Here is a 21057-nt window from a genome sequence, read left to right as displayed (position 1 = left end):
TCTGCGTCAGTCTGATTGGGAAGCACCCTCATTAGCACGGTGTGGCTTTTATGTGGAAATGTGTTGTTTGGGGTGTTTTGTCTTCGATTTCACTCTGCTGTTAAAAATCAGTCATTCTTACACTTATAGGCTTATCAGTAGTCGTACCACAAAACAGGAATGATTGTAAAAGTTATCAGTGTGCATCTCAAACCTACCACTGAGAGAACAAAAAAGGATGGCAAGGTTTGTAGTCGAACCAAATTCCTATCTCTTACTCTCTCCCCTCTCAAGCCTCTCTCTCTCTCTCTCTCTCTCTCTCTCTCACACTCTCTCATCTCTGCTGCTCCCTTTCTTCATTTCTGTGTATGTGAGTCTGTATTTGTGTGGGTAAAGCAAAGGTTTGAATAACAAGCAGCCAGCTAAGTGGGTCAGGGTCGGAGGAAGGGGGAGAAATGGGAGAGAGAGACTATTAGGATGACAGACAAGGACAAAGGAAAAGAATACAGTGGAATACAGTGCATCAAGAAAAAGGGGAGCAGAATGTGGAAGAGAAAGGGGGAGAGGTTAGAAATAAAATGTGTAGTAAACGAGATCAAAAGAAGTCATTTGTGAGGGTTACAGAAATTCATTCAGGGGTTTTTTACATTAATTCGCACTCAATATTGTAATCTACTTGAGTCTGAAAATCAAATGAAAAACATCTTAAGTGTGAGGAATCATCAATCCCCAATCATAAAACCAAAAAAAGCTTAATTTTTAGGATAAAGTAAAATTTTAGCTTAAAGAGATCACGGCATAGCTTTAGGTGTTAGAACAGCAATAAAAACTGCAGATGCGTGTACAACAAACGATCTGTGCTCAGCGTGTTTGCAGCGTTGGATTCGACTTACTCTTTGCACAGAGCTCAAGCTGGAGTGGGAAACATGACATGTCCTCTTCTTGTGAAGATCTTTGACTAAATGTGTCACAAAGACAAAGTAACCATATTTATCACTCATGGTTTTGGGTGGAGGTTGAAACTACTTGGCTGGACCAGAGTGAATAGATTTAAGCTCACTCTGAACTGCATCAGGAGACATAAATCAAAATACAAGTGTGTACAGAGAGATAGATGGAGAAGGACAGGAAGACTTATTTTGTGTGTGTGTGTGTACGTGCTTGTGTGGGGAGCTATGATAGTTCAGCTCTGCAATTGTTTATCTGTCTTTTCTTTGTCACCCCGACAACAATATAAACCAAATTTTATTGGCTAAATGTATTCACCCTGACTGTAAATTTAGACTGTGTGTGTGCACTTTTATGTAAATATCGTTCAAATATGCGTGCCTGAGTGTGAAGAGAAATTTTACATTCTTGAAACAGCTGTTTAATCATATTCTTCTGTGTGTTTATGCTGGCTCTGTGGTGGCCATTTCCCCATTATGCTGCCAGTAAATAGCAGCAATCTTTTTTTAAATTTGGAGCTAAGAGTAATCCAAGTATAAAATCTGAATAAATCTCATGAGACAAACTGTCTTTTGAGTTTCTAATATATTTTCTGTAAATTACAGCGTCTTACCACCAGCAAACAAAAGCCTGAACACAGGTTCTTATTCAAGAATTACTTGTTTCGACTAGCAAAACACAGGCAAGTAGGTCTACGAAGGCAACGCAGTCAAATAAAAGGCTATTAACACATTTGGCAAATTTGGTGTTAAACAAGGGGACAAATCTTTTGCTATACACTTTATATATAACCCCAAATCCCCAAAATGTTGGGGTGCTGTCTAAAATGTAAATACAGACAAAATGCAATGATTTTCCAATCTCATAATCCCATATTTTATGAACATAGAAAACAAACTGTTTAAAGTGAGAAAATGTACTTTTTAAAGAAAAAACAAGGTTATTTTCACTTGGATAGCAAAAAAAGTTGGGAGAGGGCCATGTTTACCACTGTAGCATTTCCTCTTCATCTAATAACAGTCTGAACTTCCAGAACAGAAGAGACTAGTTGAGAGGAGTATTGTCCTATTCTTGTCTGATGCAGGATTCTAGCTCCTCAACAGTCCCAGGTCTTCTTTGTCGGATTTTTCATTAATGTTTTCTTTATTTTTGTGAATACAATATATGAGTTTAAAAGATTTACAAGTCACGCATTCTGTTATACACATTTCATTTAAATCTGCTCCATGTTGTGTTCAACAAGACTTCAAAACAGACTATCCAGTCTTTAGGAAAATATTTGCTGAGCCCACAGATCAAGTGAGCTAAAGAGTCACTCTTATTTAGACTTCTATAACATCAGACCAGGACATTTGCCCACCACTGGCAATTACAAAGGATGCTTGTTTAACAAAACTTCTGCATCAGTTTCATATTTCAGATCTGAAAACCATCCTTTAAATACAGTCTATGATTTTACACCATCTAGCACGATCATAAAAAAGTTAGTTTAGCGTTAAAGTGTAGTTCAAGCCTTTGCCAAAATTACTCAATACACCAACACAACTGGCTATCACTTTGACATAATGAGATTAATGTGCTTGTGTACACATCCAGCAGTTAGCCAGCAACACAAACTTTCAACTGCAAGTGTGCTGGTGGTTACCTGTTAATTTGTCAGCCCAATATGCACTCTCTTTTTGTTCTGTTTCTGGTCCACCGTAACTCCAGAAGGCCTCTGACTCTTTACCTCCTTAATGTTAATCAGCTACTGTAGTGATAATGGTATGTGTTATTATCCTAGAAGATCTGGCGGACCTGTTTGATAACAAACGTTCAGCTCAGCAGACCCTGTGATCAAAAAACGCACTTACAGAGGTCTATTGTGTCTAATAGCTATGTGTCATTACTAATGACCAAAAGAGAAGAAGATATTGAGAAATGTTTTTTTATTCACTGTTAAAAAAAAAACAAAAAAACACTGCTGTTTGGTGCTGAGCAGAGAATGCATAGTGGCCTTTAGTAGTCTGCTGTTTTTACAGAGCAAGAGCAAAAGGCTGTAAGTTGGACTCGAACTCTGGCCACTGTATTTAAGCCATCCACCTGCTCAACCAGTGAGTTAAACTAATGTCCAACAGTGATGCATAAAAACAACTTTTTTTAAATGCATCAAATGCTGGGAGAATAAACCGTGTGAAGTTTTGCCTTTTGTAAGATGGAGCATTAGATGATGTCCTCGCTGCTGGAAATACTGTGGTTTAGGTGAAGGAGATGCCATGATAGAACATGCAGGAGGCAGGACGCGGGACAACCACAGCACGAATAGCAGACCCACTGATATTCCAGACAGGTTTTCTTTTTTACCCTACTGGTTTTGTATGATGTTATAGAAAGTGGATGTTTCTAAGCTGTTCATCTCAGGGACACAGGTATAACTGTAAGAGGCAGAAGTAACAACAAATGCTGTCGGACTAAGGGCCTGCTCCAAGTGTGTCAATGTAACAGATGTCAGTAATTGTGTTGGGCAGCAGTAAACAGTAAACTGCTAAACTATGAAGTGAAAGTCACTCTAGAGCTGTGGGGGGCTGTAAATCAGATCACACCTAAATGTCTGCAGTTTTATCACCAGAAAGCTTCCACAGTTACACAGCTTTAACTTGTTACACAACTAATTATACAATGATGTTATGCACAATTTCCTCATGGCATGACCAGCATTTCCTATATAACTGCAAGAAATTTTAATACCTGAAAGAACTTCAGAGCGTGCATTCACTTTTGCTATGTTTTCGTTTACTGTCTTGCAGCAGGACTTGAGGTTTACATTGTGATAGTAACATTTATGAAAATCCATCATAAACAAGCACCTTTGTGAAAAAAGTCTGACCTTTCCTGAGAGAATTAAATTGACACTGACACGTCACACTCCATGCACTGAGACGAGCAGCAGAATCACAGAAAAGTTTGTTTGAAGTCTCAGATAGTTTATAAGAGAAGAGGAAACAGGGTCAAAGCAGATACAAGTTTACACATTTCTAATGTGACAAAGTTATTTCAATCTATCCATGGTAATTAGCAGTTCACTGCAACAGTTATGATTGTATGATCAGGAACAAAAGCTGAGTGCTAAAAAAAATAAAAAAAATAAATACGGGCCGCAACAGCTCTTGAATAATGCCTCGGGAACTGATCCAATCTCTTCCACGACAATTGATCCAAGTCATTGTCACTAATACAGTACACACACACACAGAACAATGCAGCAACGAATGCAGTATGTGATTTGATTGCAATATGTTTGTTTTGGAAATGAAATCCTGATAATTAGTCCCTTCTGGCAGCGCACTGTCTCTGCCCGTCTGTTCCGTTTGGCATCCCTCCACCAACCAGGAGTCCCTCGCCACCCTGTCCCCATGATTCCACCAACTGAAACACTTTCAGACACACCGGCACACAAGCAACAGTGCTGAAACTCACCCAATCGTGCGGGGGGGGGGGGGGGGGGGGGGGGGTTGGCATGATGTTCAGTAGCGTGTATGACAGCCAACTTGGACAGACGGACGGACAGATTGATTGGTTATGTTCTGATAGATAATTAGATGAAATGCCGACACTTTGGAGAGTGCTATAGGAGTAAGACTATTGTAGAGGTACTGTACAACTTTTTAAATACCCAGCACTGCTGATATATGACAAGAGCATTCTAGCAGTCCAGCATAGCACTTTGTTACTCAAAGAGCAGGTTAGTTCTCACTCACTGTTCTCACTCACTGTGCACAGAAGCACATTTTCATACTGCTGATATGTCATTTTAAAGTCACTGCCAAATCCCTATTAATTCATTTTTTGTAATCCTGAGTGACAGCGATTGTTCTTTAAAAATGCTAATACTTCCATCAGGGTTTGGTGAGGAGTGCATTCTTTTTCACAGTGGAGAGGATCGTCTGTTTATGACATGGCTGTGAGCCAGCAATTACAATATACAGTAAGCTAAGTCAGCCAGCTCATGTGGAGCAGATTTATTATTACATGAACACAGAGCATGTTCCCTGCAGGCGTACCCTGAGCCTGAGGAGAACAGGGTGTGATGATGATGATAATGTAAAGTCCCCCAAGGTGACTTAGAATGCTTTAACAAATAACCTGTCGGCTTTGGTAAAAGCCGGCATGTTTGTTGGGTTAATTTGGGGTTGTATGAAAACCTGCAGTCGACATCTAAGAGTCTGTTAACTGGTGATGTTGTATTATTAAGCCTTGGCTCACCCCAAGGATTTGACGCTCCCAAGTTTGTCAATTCACTGTTTTCATGGTATGTCCTGGACCCCTAGATTGGTCGGATACTTCCTCAGAAGGAAGCTGAAAGCCAGTTTTAGGAAGCAATAGCAGAGGCTGTGACCCAGTTCTTGAAAAACTCATACTTGTGGTGAAATGGGGAGTCCACATAACCACCTGCACATAAACCATCTCAAAAGCTACTGATCTGGGATGCCAGCAGCCTTTAAGTAAGCACTCTTAAGACATCTGTTGGATGAAGATGGTTAATGCCAAAATGGTGCATATGAAGGTAAAGAAGCAAATTAAACTTATTCTACTTTAAAATAGCCCGGGATCTGAACCAGAGGCAGTAAGACCATTGATGGACATTGATGTCAAAGTGTCAGATAAAGTGATATGGAGAGGCAGCTGATTATTGCTATGTGGTTTCTTTGTCACCAAACAATCCAGCATCACCTGCCATAACACAATACTTACTAACAACCTACAGAAAGTAAAGAGAGCCAAACCTATAGTTCAGTTACCATGTTCAGTAAGAGAAAATAATCATGATACAGTACATTATATGCACTAAACTAAAATATGTGCAAGATGTGACAAGTTCAGTTCTCTATTTTCGCTTATTCCATCTTTTTTTTTCTTTAAAAAAATAAAATAAAAAATCTCTGTGTTTCACAAATCCTCGTCTTTCCCCTTGCTGTCTACTAGGACTGCAACAATTCATCGAGTAACTTGAATAACTCAATTAGAAAAAGTCCTCAACGCAAATTTTTTTGCTCCAATGCTTCAGTTGTCACTATGGAAGGAGTTTAACATGAAGCCAGAGTCGGTCTATACACACACGCGTTCACACACACACACACACACACACACACACACACACGCGCGCGCGCGCGCGCGTTAAGAGCAAAGAGGCGAATGAAGAGACGGCAAAAAGAGCAGTGTTTGTTACTGTAACTGCCATTAAAACCTTTACTGACAACAGCTGGCAGAAATCAAACCCCCTGTTCAATAAGATCCAAGTGAAGAAAAGCAAACTTTGTAGCTGCGCCCATCCATGGCTGTTTGTTTTACACAGCAGGGTGTATGAGGCCATATTTATGTAGATTAATATAAAATATAAGTATTAACTCATTCACTGCCAGCCATTGGCAGTGAATGACTTAAACCCATTGACTCATTCACTGCCATTGACGGCTATAGACGTCAATGGCAGTGAATGAGTTAAGATTAATTAAAAATATAAAAACAAGAGCTTTTTTCACCCCCTTCTTCTACAGGACAGTAAAAATATACCTCGACCGGTAAAACGCTGTTAGGTTGGACACTGAATGATTATTAACATTAAATATTAACATCTACACCATCATCAAGTCCTTTTTTTTCTGGACCAGGAAACATTGCATCAAAATACAGGGCAAAGAAGACTGCTCGCCATTCTTCATTGCAGGCACCACGTATTCTTTTTACAGGCTTAAAGGCACACACACTCACCCCTTCACTTGCACACTTAAACATGTAAACACACTCACAGGAACACACACCAAATCTCCCTCATATCCAGGAGACACAAAACTGTCAGAACTCCTTTGCTACATATTAATGTAAGAAAGCCTTCCACAGTAAAGGCAGTTTGATTTTACGCCTTACTTTAGGTTGCATGTACACCTTGACATGACTGTACTTGTGATTATTTTACATTTAAGAACATGTTTTCTTTAAGATTATGATATTGCATGTAAACACAATGCGAGGGTTTAGGTTTTTCACAGATGTTGTATGCAGTTAAACAATTAAAACACTGCAATTTTTAAACACATGAACAGTTTGATTTGAACAACCTGTATTTTTTCTTTAGAATATTTATTGCTGCTCATTAACAACACAAAATAATCCATAGAATACTGAAATAACTAGATTACTCGATAGCTACAGCTTACTGTCTATCCCCCATGTTTTTCTGTTCTTGTCTCATGCCCTGCTTTTTCCGCCATGTCCACTTTTTCCTCAGTATTTGCTTTAGAAATACCTCACCCAGCTTACCCAATCATCATGTTTACATTAGGCTCTCTCTCTTTCTCTCAGTGAGTCTTTATTCATTCCTTTCTCACTTGCATACAGTTTCACCACAAATACTTGTGTTGACATATATGCACTTATGTTACTTCACGGTACTTCAGATTTACAGTGAATTCACTTTTGGATCAAATTACCTTCTCCTTTTCACATCTGTTCAGAGTCACTATGAGCGCTGTCAGCCAATCACAGTTCAGCACAACTCACTTCTGTATATACTTTCATTAAAACTAGCAGCTGGCCACAGGGATGACGAGCCTGATGCTCTTTACCTTCTGTTTCTTTGTTAACAAAAAGTACAAAACCCAGAAATGAACTAGAAGAATGAAGCACACATTGTTGCTCCAATTAAAAATACACCATGCCATCTGGCAGCGAGAGCACAGTCCAGCTGATGTCAATCAATGTTACGTGCAACACAAATGACGCCCTACAAATAAGACAGGGGGTGTGAAACATTTAGTGAATTCTAAGATTTACAAAAATAACACATTGACAATAACTTCTATATTTTCACAGCTGGATGTGGGGATGAGCACTACATTGTGTAACTAAATAACCTGCAACTGCACATAAGTCATTGGCCCTGATGCAATGTTGGTTAAACTTACAAGTTTATTGATCAATCACAGAGCGTGCCAGAACATGTCTGTTGTTTTTCTACCACAACGCATAAATTTTGGGTGCCTATTAACTCTCCAACAGAGGGTGAGAAAGAAGGAGTGCCTCACTAGCGGCACAGAGGTACAGGGAGGAGAGGGAGACCAAAATCTAAAAAGCAGATCTGCCCACAGATTTTTTTGTTAGGTACTTTTTGGGGGAAAATAAATCAAAACAAACTACATCTGAACATCTACATTCAATTCAATTCAATTTTATTTATATAGCGCCAAATCACAACAAAAGTTGCCTCAAGGCACTTCATAGATACAGAGGAAAAACCCAACAATCATATGACCCCCTATGAGCAAGCAGTTTGGCGACAGCGGGAAGGAAAAACTCCCTTTTAACAGGAAGAAACCTCCGGCAGAACCAGGCTCATCTGCTGCGACCGGTTGGGGTGAGAGAAGGAAGACAGGATAAAAGACATGCTGTGGATGCGAGACAGAGATTAATAATAACAGATATGATTCAATGCAGAGACTATTAACACATAGTGAGTGAGAAAGGTGACTGGAAAGGAAAAACTCAATGCATCATGGGAATCTCCGGCAGCCTACGTCTATTGCAGCATAACTAAGGGAGGATTCAGGGTCACCTGGTCCAGCCCTAACTATATGCTTTAGCAAAAAGGAAAGTTTTAAGCCTGATCTTGAAAGTAGAGATAGTGTCTGTCTCCTGAATCCAAACTGGAAGCTGGTTCCACAGAAGAGGGGCCTGAAAACTGAAGGCTCTGCCTCCCATTCTACTTTTAAATACTCTAGGAACAACAAGTAGGCCTGCAGTGCGAGAGCGAAGTGCTCTAATAGGGTGATATGAATCTGGTTAGATACCATATTTCTAAGATTTTCAGGGCCAAGTACAATAACCTCAGTTTTATCTGAATTAAGAAGCAGAAAGTTAGCGGCCATCCAGGTCTTTACGTCTTTAAGACATTCCTGCAGTTTAACTAATTGGTGTGTGTTATCTGGCTTCATGGACAGATAGAGCTGGGTGTCATCTGCATAGCAGTGAAAATTTATGCTATGTCTTAAAATGATACTGCCTAAGGGAAGCATGTATAATGTAAACAGAATTGGTCCTAGCACTGAACCCTGTGGAACTCCATAATTAACCTCAGTGTGTGAAGAGGACTCTCCATTTATATGTACAAATTGGAGTCTATTAGATAGATATGATACAAACCACTGCAGTGCAGTACCTGTAATACCTACAGCGTGCTCTAATCGCTCTAATAAGATATTATGGTCAACAGTATCGAACGCTGCACTAAGGTCTAGCAGGACAAGCACAGAGATGAGTCCACTGTCAGAGGCCATAAGAAGATCATTTGTAACCTTCACTAAAGCTGTTTCTGTGCTGTGATGAGCTCTGAAACCTGACTGAAACTCTTCAAATAAACCATTCCTCTGCAGATGATCTGTTAGCTGTTTGACAACTACTCTTTCAAGGATTTTTGATATGAAAGGAAGGTTGGAGATTGGCCTATAATTAGCTAAGACTGCTGGGTCTAGAGATGGCTTTTTGAGTAAAGGTTTAACTACAGCCAGCTTGAAGGCCTGTGGTACATAGCCGATCATTAGAGATAGGTTGATCATATTTAAGATCGAATTATTAATTAATGGCAGGACTTCTTTGAGCAGTTTTGTACGAATGGGGTCTAAAAGACACGTTGATGGTTTGGAGGAAGTAATTATTGAAGTTAACTCAGAAAGATCAATTGGAGAAAAAGAGTCTAACTTAACATCAATGGTACTAAGAGTAGCTGTAGATAATATTACATCTGTGGGATGATTATTGGTAATTTTTTCTCTAATGATAAAAATTTTATTTGTGAAGAAGTTCATGAAGTCATTACTAGTTAACGTTAAAGGGATGGTTGGCTCAAAAGAGCTCTGACTTTTTGTCAGCCTGGCTACAGTGCTGAAGAGAAACCTGGGGTTGTTCTTATTTTCTTCAATCAGTGATGAATAGTAAGATGTTCTGGCTTTGCGGAGGGCAGCAAACTATTTCTCCAGGCTAAATGATGATCCTCTAAATTTGTGACATTCCATTTCCTCTCCAGCTTACGAGTCATCTGCTTTAGGGTACGTGTTTGAGAATTATACCACGGAGTCAGGTACTTCTGATTTGAGACCTTAGTTTTCACAGGAGCTACAGTATCCAGAGTCGTACGTAGTGAGGAGGTAAAATTATTAACAAGATAATCGACCTCTGTTGGGGTAGCGTTCAGATAGCTGCTCTGCTCTGTGTTGGTACAGGGCATTGAAGATGATAACAGTAGGTGGATTATATTCTTAAACTTAGTTACAGCGCTTTCAGAAAGACATCTACTTTGATAAAGTCTACTCTCCACCGCTGTGTAATCAATTATTGTAAATGTAAATGCTATCAGGAAATGATCAGACAGGAGAGGGTTTTCAGGAAACACTGTTAAATGTTCAGTTTCTATGCCATATGTTAAAACAAGATCTAGAGTGTGATTAAAGTGGTGGGTGGGTTCTTTTACATTTTGAGAGAAACCAATTGAGTCTAATAACAGATTAAATGCCATGTTGAGGCTGTCATTTTTAGCATCTACATGGATGTTAAAATCACCCACAATAATTATTTTATCTGAGCTGAGAACTAAATAAGATAAAAAGTCTGAGAAATCAGACAGAAACTCTGTGTAAGGCCCAGGTGGACGATAGATGGTAACAAGTAAGACTGGTTTCTGAGTTTCACAGCTGGGGTGGACGAGGCTAAGCATCAGGCTTTCAAATGAATTAAAAGTCTGTCTTGGTCTTTTGTTAATTAATAGGCTGGTGTGAAAAATTGCTGCCACACCGCCCCCTCGGCCTGTGCTTCGAGATTTCTGGTAGTTAGAATGACTCGGGGGTGTTGATTCGTTGAAACTATTGAACTATTGAAATCGCGTTTGAATTTGCACTTGTTTTTTGCTTTGACTTTGCGATCGCGCGAACTGTGTATAGAGAGCGGCAGCACTGATTGGTAAGTCACAGATTAATTGCGCAACAATTCCTCTGGCATCGTCTTATCAACTATCAAACATGACAAGTGAAATCTCCTGCAGCAAGCTTGAACATGTGAGAGAGGTTGATTGCGCAGAGAATTGCTGATCGTTATGTAAGTATGTGTGTAAAAGCAGATGGATTTACGCAGGTATTTTAGTTCTGCAGAGCCAAACAAGACAGGTCAGGGTGAAGAAGGGGCAGCCAAAGAAAAGCCTACCACAAAACGGAAAAGTCATGACAAATCAGACTATGAGGCAAAAGGAAAGCGCAGCTTTTTTGGTTTCATGGACAAAAGAATTTATGTGGCTGGAATATGACGAGCTAAATAACATAATGTTCTGTTAGAAAGACCCCATCAGAACCCATGAGAAATGCAAGAAATGCATTATTGCTCAGTCTGCAGTATCTTTCCCAGAACAAACACCAATTGCAAAAAACATACTAAAAATAAACCAAGTACAACAAGAAGTCCTGAAAAAGCTGTTTAGAACAGCGTACTATGTTGTAGAGTGAACTACCACTGGCAAGATTTAGCAGTCTTTGCAAACTTCAAAAAGCAAATGTCCTAGATCTTGGTTCCACTTGCCTCTTACTGAACACTGATTCATGTTCTACACAGTTCTTGCAAGTTCATAGAAATTTCTGTTCAATTAGAACCAAATATTTGAGTTGATGATTGTAATTTGTTGTAATTTGTGTTTGAAATTTTTTTTAGATTGATGTTTTGTTTCCTTTACAATATTATACATTAAAGTATAACAAGGAAACAAAACATTAATGAAAAAATTGTCCTTTTTTTTTTTTTTTTTTTTTTTTTTATTCGGGCTACTTAAATTTATTTTGGGCTACCAAAAACTGAATAGTGCCTGCCCGAAGGGCTAACAGGGATTTTGACATTTTGCGAGCCCTGCTTTTAGCCATAAACAAGCACAGTTTCAGAAGCTAGAAGACGTTACCTTACATATCAAGTCTTCAGGCATCTTGCCTTCTGTGATAACACTTCCATTAGCATACAGGGAGAATTTCTGTGAGAAGAGCTAGTTGTAAAACAAACTCTAAACAGAATACTGGCGACCTGTGGACATGAACACTTTAAATTTGCCCTCCTGTTCACTGAGAGGATCTCTGAGTAGAACAAGAACTGCTAGCTGAAAGCCCTCCGAGAGGCAGATGAAACATTCAGGAACACAACGACAACAGCAACTGAACTTTTAAAATGAGACAGAGGGGAATTGTTTATTACTAAATTAATTGCAAATGGCAATCAATTTACCAATGGACAAATGCCCAAGTAAAGTGGAGAACAGTGTATATGCAGATGAAATAGAAAGTTGTATATTAAAATAGAGCTGGGCGATAGAATGATAACGATATGTATTGCGAAATAACTTTTTCTCAATAGAAAAGTTAAACTATTGCGATAGGCCTCATTAGGGCTGGGCCATATTATACCGTTCACGGTAATACCGGTATAATGTTAGGCAACGATAGGGAAATGAAACATCGCGATAGAATGGGAGTAAAACGCGCATGCGCAGTGCCTTTGTTTTCATATGCACATGGCCGCTTGTTGAGTGAAACAGATGAACCAGAATTGGTTTGTAAAAATGGTGCAACTTCAGTGATGTGGAACTGGTTTGGTGTTTGTCCGTCAGATACACGACAAAGCACATTTTTTTGCAGAACATGCAAGCGGCCGTTGTTATTGTCGTATTTGTCGGACTAAGATGCTCTTAAATCTGGGAGTAATCTGGGTCCTAAACTCTGTATTCTTCAGGTCAAACAACACTGCAGCATCACTGAGAGTTCAAAACTGTCTAAATTCTTTCATCTTTAATAAAACGATCAGCATTGCTGCTTTACCAGGTGTAACTATAAAGTTTAACTTCCAGGCATCCATGAAAACAAAATGTATTACATTTAACGGAGTTAGAAGTTAGCAGGAAGCTAGCGGAAGTTAGCTCGCTAGTTTCGCTAGTTACCTAAGCATGATATTGCATGTTCTGACTGAGAGATTTCTGAAAAAATTCAAACGTACAGCTCTGCTATCACTTCCAACATGAATGAAGACAGGAAACTAAACAGCAGTGATGTTTGTAGGGTTACTGAAGTTGGGCTAGCTGGTATATAATGATGTGCTACGTGATCGCTAGCGACACAGCTATGTTAGCATAACATAAACAGTGAAGCTGGAGGACGAACACTAACACTTTTCCACTTATAAAAGTTAACGTTAAAGTTCCTGATAGTTAGAGACAAACGCAATCGCATGGCAGGATGCTGTAAACGGACCAAACTTCAGTCAGGAGAACAACTGAGATAATCCATCCACAATACGAGGTTAGTCATTAATATACTGCAACAACATGGGAATAGAGCAGCTGCCAGAGAATTCAACATTAATGAATCAATGGTACAGAAGTGGAGGAAGCAAGAAGAATGAGTTTAATAAAGTTTGATTTATCTGACTGCTTTGTTTCGCTTAATGTGCCTTATAATCCCGTGCACCTTATGGTCCAAAAAATACGTACTGCACACTGCAGTTTAATGTTGCAAAGCACCTCTTTTTAACTTCAGTGGATATTATACATGGTTATGCTCAGGATATGTCAGCCCATTTCTACTGGAAATGCCTTTTGGTTAAACTTTCAGCAAGGAATTTGCATTTGCACTGTTACATTTTTATAAAGCTTTAATGTACATAAAAACCAGCTTCTTGTTTAAGTGAAAATAAATGGAAGGTTGTCTTTTTGCGCTATTAATGTTGTGGAGTTGTATTTTGTCTCGCATCAAATATATCGTCAGTTATATCGTTATCGCAAATTTTCAAATATATATCGTGATAAATATTTTTGGCCATATCGCCCTGCTCTAGGCCTCATCTCTCCTGTCCTCTTAAAAAAAAAAAAAGAAGAAGAACAGCCAATTAGGGCTGGGCAATATGGACTAAAATTCATATCGCGATATAATTTAAAGCATGTGCAGTAACAATATATATCACGATATATTCTTTTCTTCTGTATAACGCATTTTCCACACTGTAAGGCACACTTAAAATCCTTTAATTTTCTCAAAAATTGAGAGTGTGCCTTATGTATGAATTCTGGTTGTGCTTACTGACCTCGAACTGATTTTGGCTGCAGAAATCTGTTAAAAAATGTTTTAGTACAACTTTGGTAAGCCGCACTGCTTGATGGATTGTCAGGTCCCAAAGTCAAATGAACACTAAGCGTTAAAAACGGTCTAAATTATTTCATCTTTAATAAAATCATCAGCGTTGCTGCTTTATCGGGTGTAACAATTAAGTTTAATATCCATGCATCCATGAAAACAGAATTTATTAAATTTAACGGAGTTAGAAGTTAACAGGAAGTTAGCTCGCTAGTTTACACCTAAACATTTCATACCATGTTCTGACTGAGAGATTTTTGAAACTAATTAAAACGTACAGCTCTGCTACCACTTCCAACATAAATGAAGACAGAAAACTAAACAGCAGTGACGTTTGCAGGGTTACTGAAGTTGGACTACCTGGTATAGTGCGCATGCGCCAACCAGCGTGCAGCCTGTTACAGTATTCTGATTCTGATTCTGGTATATAATGTTGTGCTACGTGATTGCTAGCAATACAGCTATGTTAGCATAACATTAGCACAGTGAAGCTGGAGGATAAACGCCAACTTTTTTTCCACTCGATAAAAGTTAATGTGAGGGATTCTGGTGGTCAGGGACAAATGCAATCGTATAGCAGGATGCTATACACGGGCCAAACTTCAGCTAGGAGAACAACTGAGATTATTCATCCACAATACGAGGTTAGTTATTAATATACTGCAACAACATGGGAATAGAGCAGCTGCGAGAGAATTCAACATTAATGAATCAATGTTACGGAAGTGGAGGAAGCGCAGTTTTTGGCTTTCCCCATATTTCAAGAGTGAGAGACGAGATCTCTTTGCTATGACTGTCGCCCGCCATAATTTGCAGATGAGAATGGTTTTAGCCGCTGCGATGCTTTCGACCAAAACAGGCACAGCTTGATGACATCATCAACTTTCGCTATCACGATAGAGTCAAAATCTCTGTCGTTGGCTAAATTTATATCGTTTCTATCGTATATCGTTTATGTCGCCCACCCCTACAACCAATCCAAATTAACTAGCGCAGAGCCGAACCAATCACAGCCACAGCGTCACGTGACTTGTTACGTACAGCACAAGTGCCAAGCCGCACATGTGTATTTGTTTGGGAAGCAGCCAGCCGCCGTGCCGCCCGGGTAATGGAGGAAATGAGTGTGCTGACTAGAGAAAAATCAAACGAGAGTGTGACCGAAGGTTACCGAAGAGAAAACAGATGAGGGTTCCAATGCCGAAGAGATTGTCGAACAGAAGAGCCACAGAAGTTCCGTAGTGTGAAGGTACTTCGGCTATTTCAAGTCTGACAAAAAAACAGAGTAGCGCGCACTGTAAATTGTGCTGAAAGCAAGTCTGAAAATACAATAAACCGGTGCATGCTCAATGACTGAAAACGCTAATTCGTCATTCGGGTTTTGGCAGACTAAAGTAACTGTTAAAACTGTTTGAAAAGCTAAGCTATACAACAAGGAGAGATTGAGAATTTCCTTTTAGTTCTCAGTTTATTTGATATTGACAAAAGTTAGTCAATTTTGTCTGTTCTTCTGTAAAACAAACTAAGATTTATTTTTAGAATTAATATTTTGTTTCTAAGTGGAATTGACAATTTAGTCTGTTTTGTTTGTTCTATTTTGAAACTTAAACACTTTAGCGGCTGCCTTTTATGTAGTTTGCAATATTTGCCTTTATTTATCTGAAAAAGTCTCATGTTCCTTAAAAGTACATCTACCCTGTTGAACTTATTATGGGAAATAAATATTTAAATAAAAACAAGCTGCTGATTATTTCACATTTTACTTGTGAGCAAAGGCACATTTAAATCTTACAAATATAGTTATTTGGCTTATATCGTGATATATATCGTTATCGCCTGAAATGAAAAAACATACCGTGATATGAAAAAATCTTATATCGCCCAGCTCTATATTAAAAGCACAAGCAATGTTGGACAGAGGTGGAAGAATCATGTGACAACAGAGTTGGGCAATGTATAAAAATTTTCCAACCGGCAATCGTCAGTCCAACAATCACCGATGGGCATTTGCGCATGCGCAGACTTTTTGATGGGCAGGGCAATGTTATCATATATATATATATATATATATATATATATATATATATATATATATATATATATATATATATATATATATATATATATAGTCACCAATTTGGGATTTCTTTGGCTTTAAACCAGATGAAAGAGGTATACCTAAGGATGTGACCAAAGCGGCATGCCACTTGTGCAGATGTACAAATTGTTTGAGTATTTTGCTGGCAAAGTACTCAAACACGACTAACTTGCATGAGCATGTACGTGTCCACCATCCACCTGAGTATGCTAGGCTATCACCAGCTTCTTCAGCTCCAACAACAAGCATTTGGGCGCACTCTGAGGAGGGTGCATTTGCTCGCAGATGAAAGAGGGTGCTGTTAAAACAGTGCTATTATTTTCTGTTCGACTGCATCTATTAGCTCCATCATTATTAGCAAACTTACTCACTGGTAAATAAAGAAATAAATCGCCCTTGTAAAAACTATCGATATATTCGTCCAATCACCCAACCCTATGTGACAACAACCTCTTATTGAACTTTACACCCATTAACATGTAGCAACACATCTGTAAAATTCTGACTGTATTCAGACATGCTGCACAGTTTACTTGCAATTCTTCAAGGTTTTTATTTGCAGCCAATTGCATGCCAGAAGGCTCGGCTGTAAACTATCTCTTTATATTTATTTTTGTTTTTTTATTACATTTCTCCACACAACCAAGCTACTCATTATTTTTGCACCAACATTTTTCTTTTTATGAAACACCCTACATTATCAGTAGCTGTCATACTCAACCTTGAGAAATAGGTTGTTATGAATTGGCTATAAAGCAGCCTTAATGCAGAGCTCTAATCAGAATGGATTATTTTGGATTGATGGATAATTTAGCTTGTTTAATCCATTTGTTGATGAAGTGAGGATTCTAAGACCACATTCTGCCAAAGATATACAAACAGACACAGACAGTAACACAGAGAGACTCACAAGCTAAAAGTAGCATGGGCCTCACCGTGAAGCTATTCAATGCAGTGTATTTTAAGGGTGTAAATGGTAAATGGCCTGCATTACACCCTTTGGTGTAAGAGCAAAGGGTGCAATCAGACTTATTTTGGCCACTTTAGAAAAGTAAAACTGCTCTGTATTTGAGGTTGAATTCCTGAAAACAGTCACTCATTTCAGATTCAGAGCCAACCAAGAAGCTCAAGTACGTCTTTAAAAGAACTGAATTAATGTTTAATCAACTCTCCTACTTTTGGCCTCTCTCCCTTTTCTTCAGTTTTTCTCTGCCTCTCTATGCAGTAATATGATCTCTTCTATCAGGCCGACAGGGCCGTGAATCAAGACACAGAGGAAAAAAAAAATATAGTACAAACCTTGGTGGCCCCACCCCCACTACACACACTCTACCTCCTCTGTGTGTGTGTGTGTGTGTGTGTGTGTGTGTGTGTGTGTGTGTGTGTGTGTGTGTGTGTGTGTGTGTGTGCGTGCGCGCGCGCGTCTCCCTCTCCCTCACTCGCATTCTCTCTCTCTCTCTCATCAACAACATCCCTACCCCCAACAACTCTCTCTCTCTTTCTCTTTCCAATCCCTACCCCCAACCACACAGGCTTGCTCTCTCTCCACATCCTCCGAGCTCTTATCTTCTATCTCTCCTTCCCTCTTTCTGAAACAAATACACACTAGCAACAACATGGCGCAGTGCTATATGGGGCCTTTCCACACTTGATGTGATTATGAGCTTAAAAACACAGCCCAGTATACACCACAGTGAGTTTGGTCATTACGGTAACAAATAAATAAATCAAAAAAAAAAAAAATGGGGGAATAACTAACATATGTGCTGCTTACGCCCAATAACCACAGATTAAGGTCAGAGGTCACAACAGCTTTGTCATCACTTCTGCTCCATGACCTACAAACTGCATATAGTTTAGAAGTTCTCCAAATCTGCTATTTTTGTACTTTATTCAAAGAAAAATTACATTTATGCACCATCAGAGATCACACAGCACAGTCATGTCAGAGTCAAGAAATAGTCTCCCCACTTTTACCAAACTGCTTCATAATCCAAACAGAGCGGTGGCATACACAGACTCCATCAGCCGAGCATATTTCTTATTCCAGCACATATACACGTATATCAGCATATTTTATTATTGAACAAGAACTTAACAATGAGCATACTAATTTAAATATGTCTATCATTGGTTAACCACTTCAAGCAACTCAAGAAGTCTTGAACTCAAAATGGGCTTCACCAAAGGAAATATGGGTTCTCACTGATTTTAATCAACTTCCACTTTACAGCCCCATCCCATAATTTGTGATTTGTAAGTAAGTTCTCTCCATTTGAAGTGTCATTCTCTGATATATAATATTTTCTAACATCTGTCTTGTCAGCGAGCTCAACAGCACCGTAGCTGGTGTGACTGTTTCATTAGATGGTCTCCAGTTGTTCATGTGGCCAACAATGAAGGAACTATCCTGACGGTGGCATTTTTGGGGTTCCAGAGCTTCGGAAATAATCAGGTCTGAACTGTCGGGCAAAGACGCAATGGGACAGACCCAACCGTATGAGAAAGAGTTCAGTTAAACTCATCAGTGGAAACAAAGAAAAGGTGGAGTCAAAAGTTATGACATCAGGCTACAGGCCTGCCTTTGTTGGTTCCCCCGGTGCGCATTACATTTTACCCTCTGAAGTAGGTTACTAGCGACCAATCTAGGATTACGAGTAGAGTCTGGGTTAGGTTAACCTCCAACCTTTTTTCCAGCACTAGCTGAAAAGTTTCTACAGGAAAAAAAATGAAATGCAAACTTGAATGTATATAACCTGCTTTGGAAACTTAGTTCTTCTAGTTTCTGAACATTTGCATGTTTAGCTTGTGGCTAGAATGAAATCCAACCCTTACACTAATCCTACATGCTTTGTCAGTGACCTGATGGATATTTTGATGTTAAAAGGCCTTCATCCGATCATGAAAACTACTGCACGGGTTTGTTAGGAGAATTTCATATGACATGAGTATTTAATTTGAACTTCCAGTTGCTGTTGTTTGCATGGTATGTCAATAAAACAAATTGAAGTATAAAAGAAAATAGAGAGAAAGGGTTCAACACACCTTAACTACAGGTGCACAATTGACTTAGAATGATTTATTGATTAATAGTTCATTAAAGTCAGTATTTTCTTGTAATGAACTCATTATTACTATTTTTTTTACTTCTATTTAAAAGTACCAAACTACAAAATGAACCAGTCTATTTGAGACAGAGGATAATCGAGGTTAATAGTAGCAGTCAATTCACCTGGATGCAGTCATTAGCTAAACCTAATTAAATAATTAGGCAATTTTTCACTGTCAAATGGGCATGATTTGATTGAACCAAGACAATTTACTCTGACAAACATCCCCATACACTGGATGGGGATGGATTGTCCTTAACTGCAATCTACCTATAAGCTAAGCATCCACATTCACCCATCCTGGATCCCTATCAGGTCCAGGTTTCTACTGTAAATCTAACCCTGACCTTTGCTTCCCAAACTCCATTCACCTTGACCAAGATAGAATCAGAAACGAGTACTGCAAATTCTACACAAGATCACCTCTGTAAGCATACTACAAAAAGAGATCCTGGTTTCCTGTTTTCCTCCCTCATGCTTGCCATCTCTTTCATTCCAAACATACATCTTCTGTTTGGACTTCAACTATGCAGCATATTTAAACCCGATGGCCTTTCTATTACCAGTGGGCGTCTTTTTAATTATAGGTGTCATCACATCACAGACGACAAAGCCGGAATAAAATTACAGGCTCTGCACCCTCTAGTGAGTGAAAAATATAAAAAGAAGCACTCAAATGTAGTTACCTTCAGTAACTACGATAATTAACTGGAGCCTAACAAGCCAATTAATTACCCCTTAATTGGCAGGGCGCGGAACATGAACACGGAGAGGGGAGACAGCTGAGTGGGACTAATAAGTCAGAATAAGACAACACAAAAGTGTATTTTATCTGCTAACAGAAGAAGCCTATGTGCGGTAGTTTGCTTTCTTTCCCCCACTTACCTTGTTGGTCCCAAAGGCCGGGTCAGGGTAGGAAATCTGTCCCAATCTATTGTGGTCTGGCGCGGCTAGAGACTGAGGAGGAGGCGGGTAAACTGTTACATCCATGGCTGGAAATACATCCACTTCTCTTCCGAGTTTCTTTCCTTGCTTTTGTAATTTCAAAATTAAAGAGATTTAACAAAAACCTGAGCTTACTCTAAAAAAACAACTTTTTCAAAGACAAAACTAACTGGTGAAATAATTCTTAAACCAAGCTGTGAGAGGCAGCGAAGTTTTAGGCTGACGCTGTTCTCCACACACCGGCTTTCCTGCCCAAGAAACTGCTGCTCTGGGGAGCAAAGTTCCCTGTTCACGTACTTCTCACGTTAAAAACAAACGTTAAAATGAAGTAGTGCTTTTAAAAAGCACCGTTTCCTCTAGTGCGTCCGTTAGCCCTGTGTATGGTTCGGACAGGGGACGTCGTGGACCCTGTCTGTCCCTGCTTGGGACTCTGTTTGAATTTTCCTCCACTGCTGATGCTGCTGCTGCTGCTGCTGATGCCGCCGCTGCGCGTGTGTTCAGTGCTGCGGTGCCTCGCGGACCAGTCATACAAAGAGCTTTTCTGTCAAGTTAGCGAGAGTTAGCCACAACGAAGCCGGAAGTACGTTTCACCTCACAAAGCCCGGGTTCTGTCAGGAGAAAAAAATAAGAGCTTAGCGATGACAATACAAATATTACCTTTTTCAGGCTTTTCGTAGAATTAACACGCTGACTAAAATAATGATGAATGATTTAAAAGAATATACTATTCCCCAGAGAGTGACTTTATTTTGGTGGTAACTGACTGTATGAGGCGTTTGCAGCTACCTTAGCAAAAAAAGAT

At 39.3% G+C, this 21057-nt stretch overlaps 1 protein-coding gene across 1 annotated transcript in view; it reads right to left on the bottom strand.

Moving 5' to 3' along the window:
* Positions 1-20818, bottom strand: part of tox (thymocyte selection-associated high mobility group box) — a 60717-nt gene extending 39899 nt beyond the window's left edge. The window contains exon 1 of the mRNA XM_026148583.1: positions 20196-20818. Coding sequence (XP_026004368.1) covers positions 20196-20300 — 105 coding nt within the window. The 5' untranslated portion in view covers positions 20301-20818. The remainder of the gene's footprint in view (positions 1-20195) is intronic.
* Between the last annotated feature and the right edge of the window lie 239 nt (positions 20819-21057).

Source organism: Astatotilapia calliptera, chromosome 18 (genome assembly GCF_900246225.1).
Source record: "Astatotilapia calliptera chromosome 18, fAstCal1.2, whole genome shotgun sequence".
In the NCBI taxonomy this organism is placed as follows: domain Eukaryota; kingdom Metazoa; phylum Chordata; class Actinopteri; order Cichliformes; family Cichlidae; genus Astatotilapia; species Astatotilapia calliptera.
This window is presented reverse-complemented; position numbering and strand designations above follow the sequence as displayed.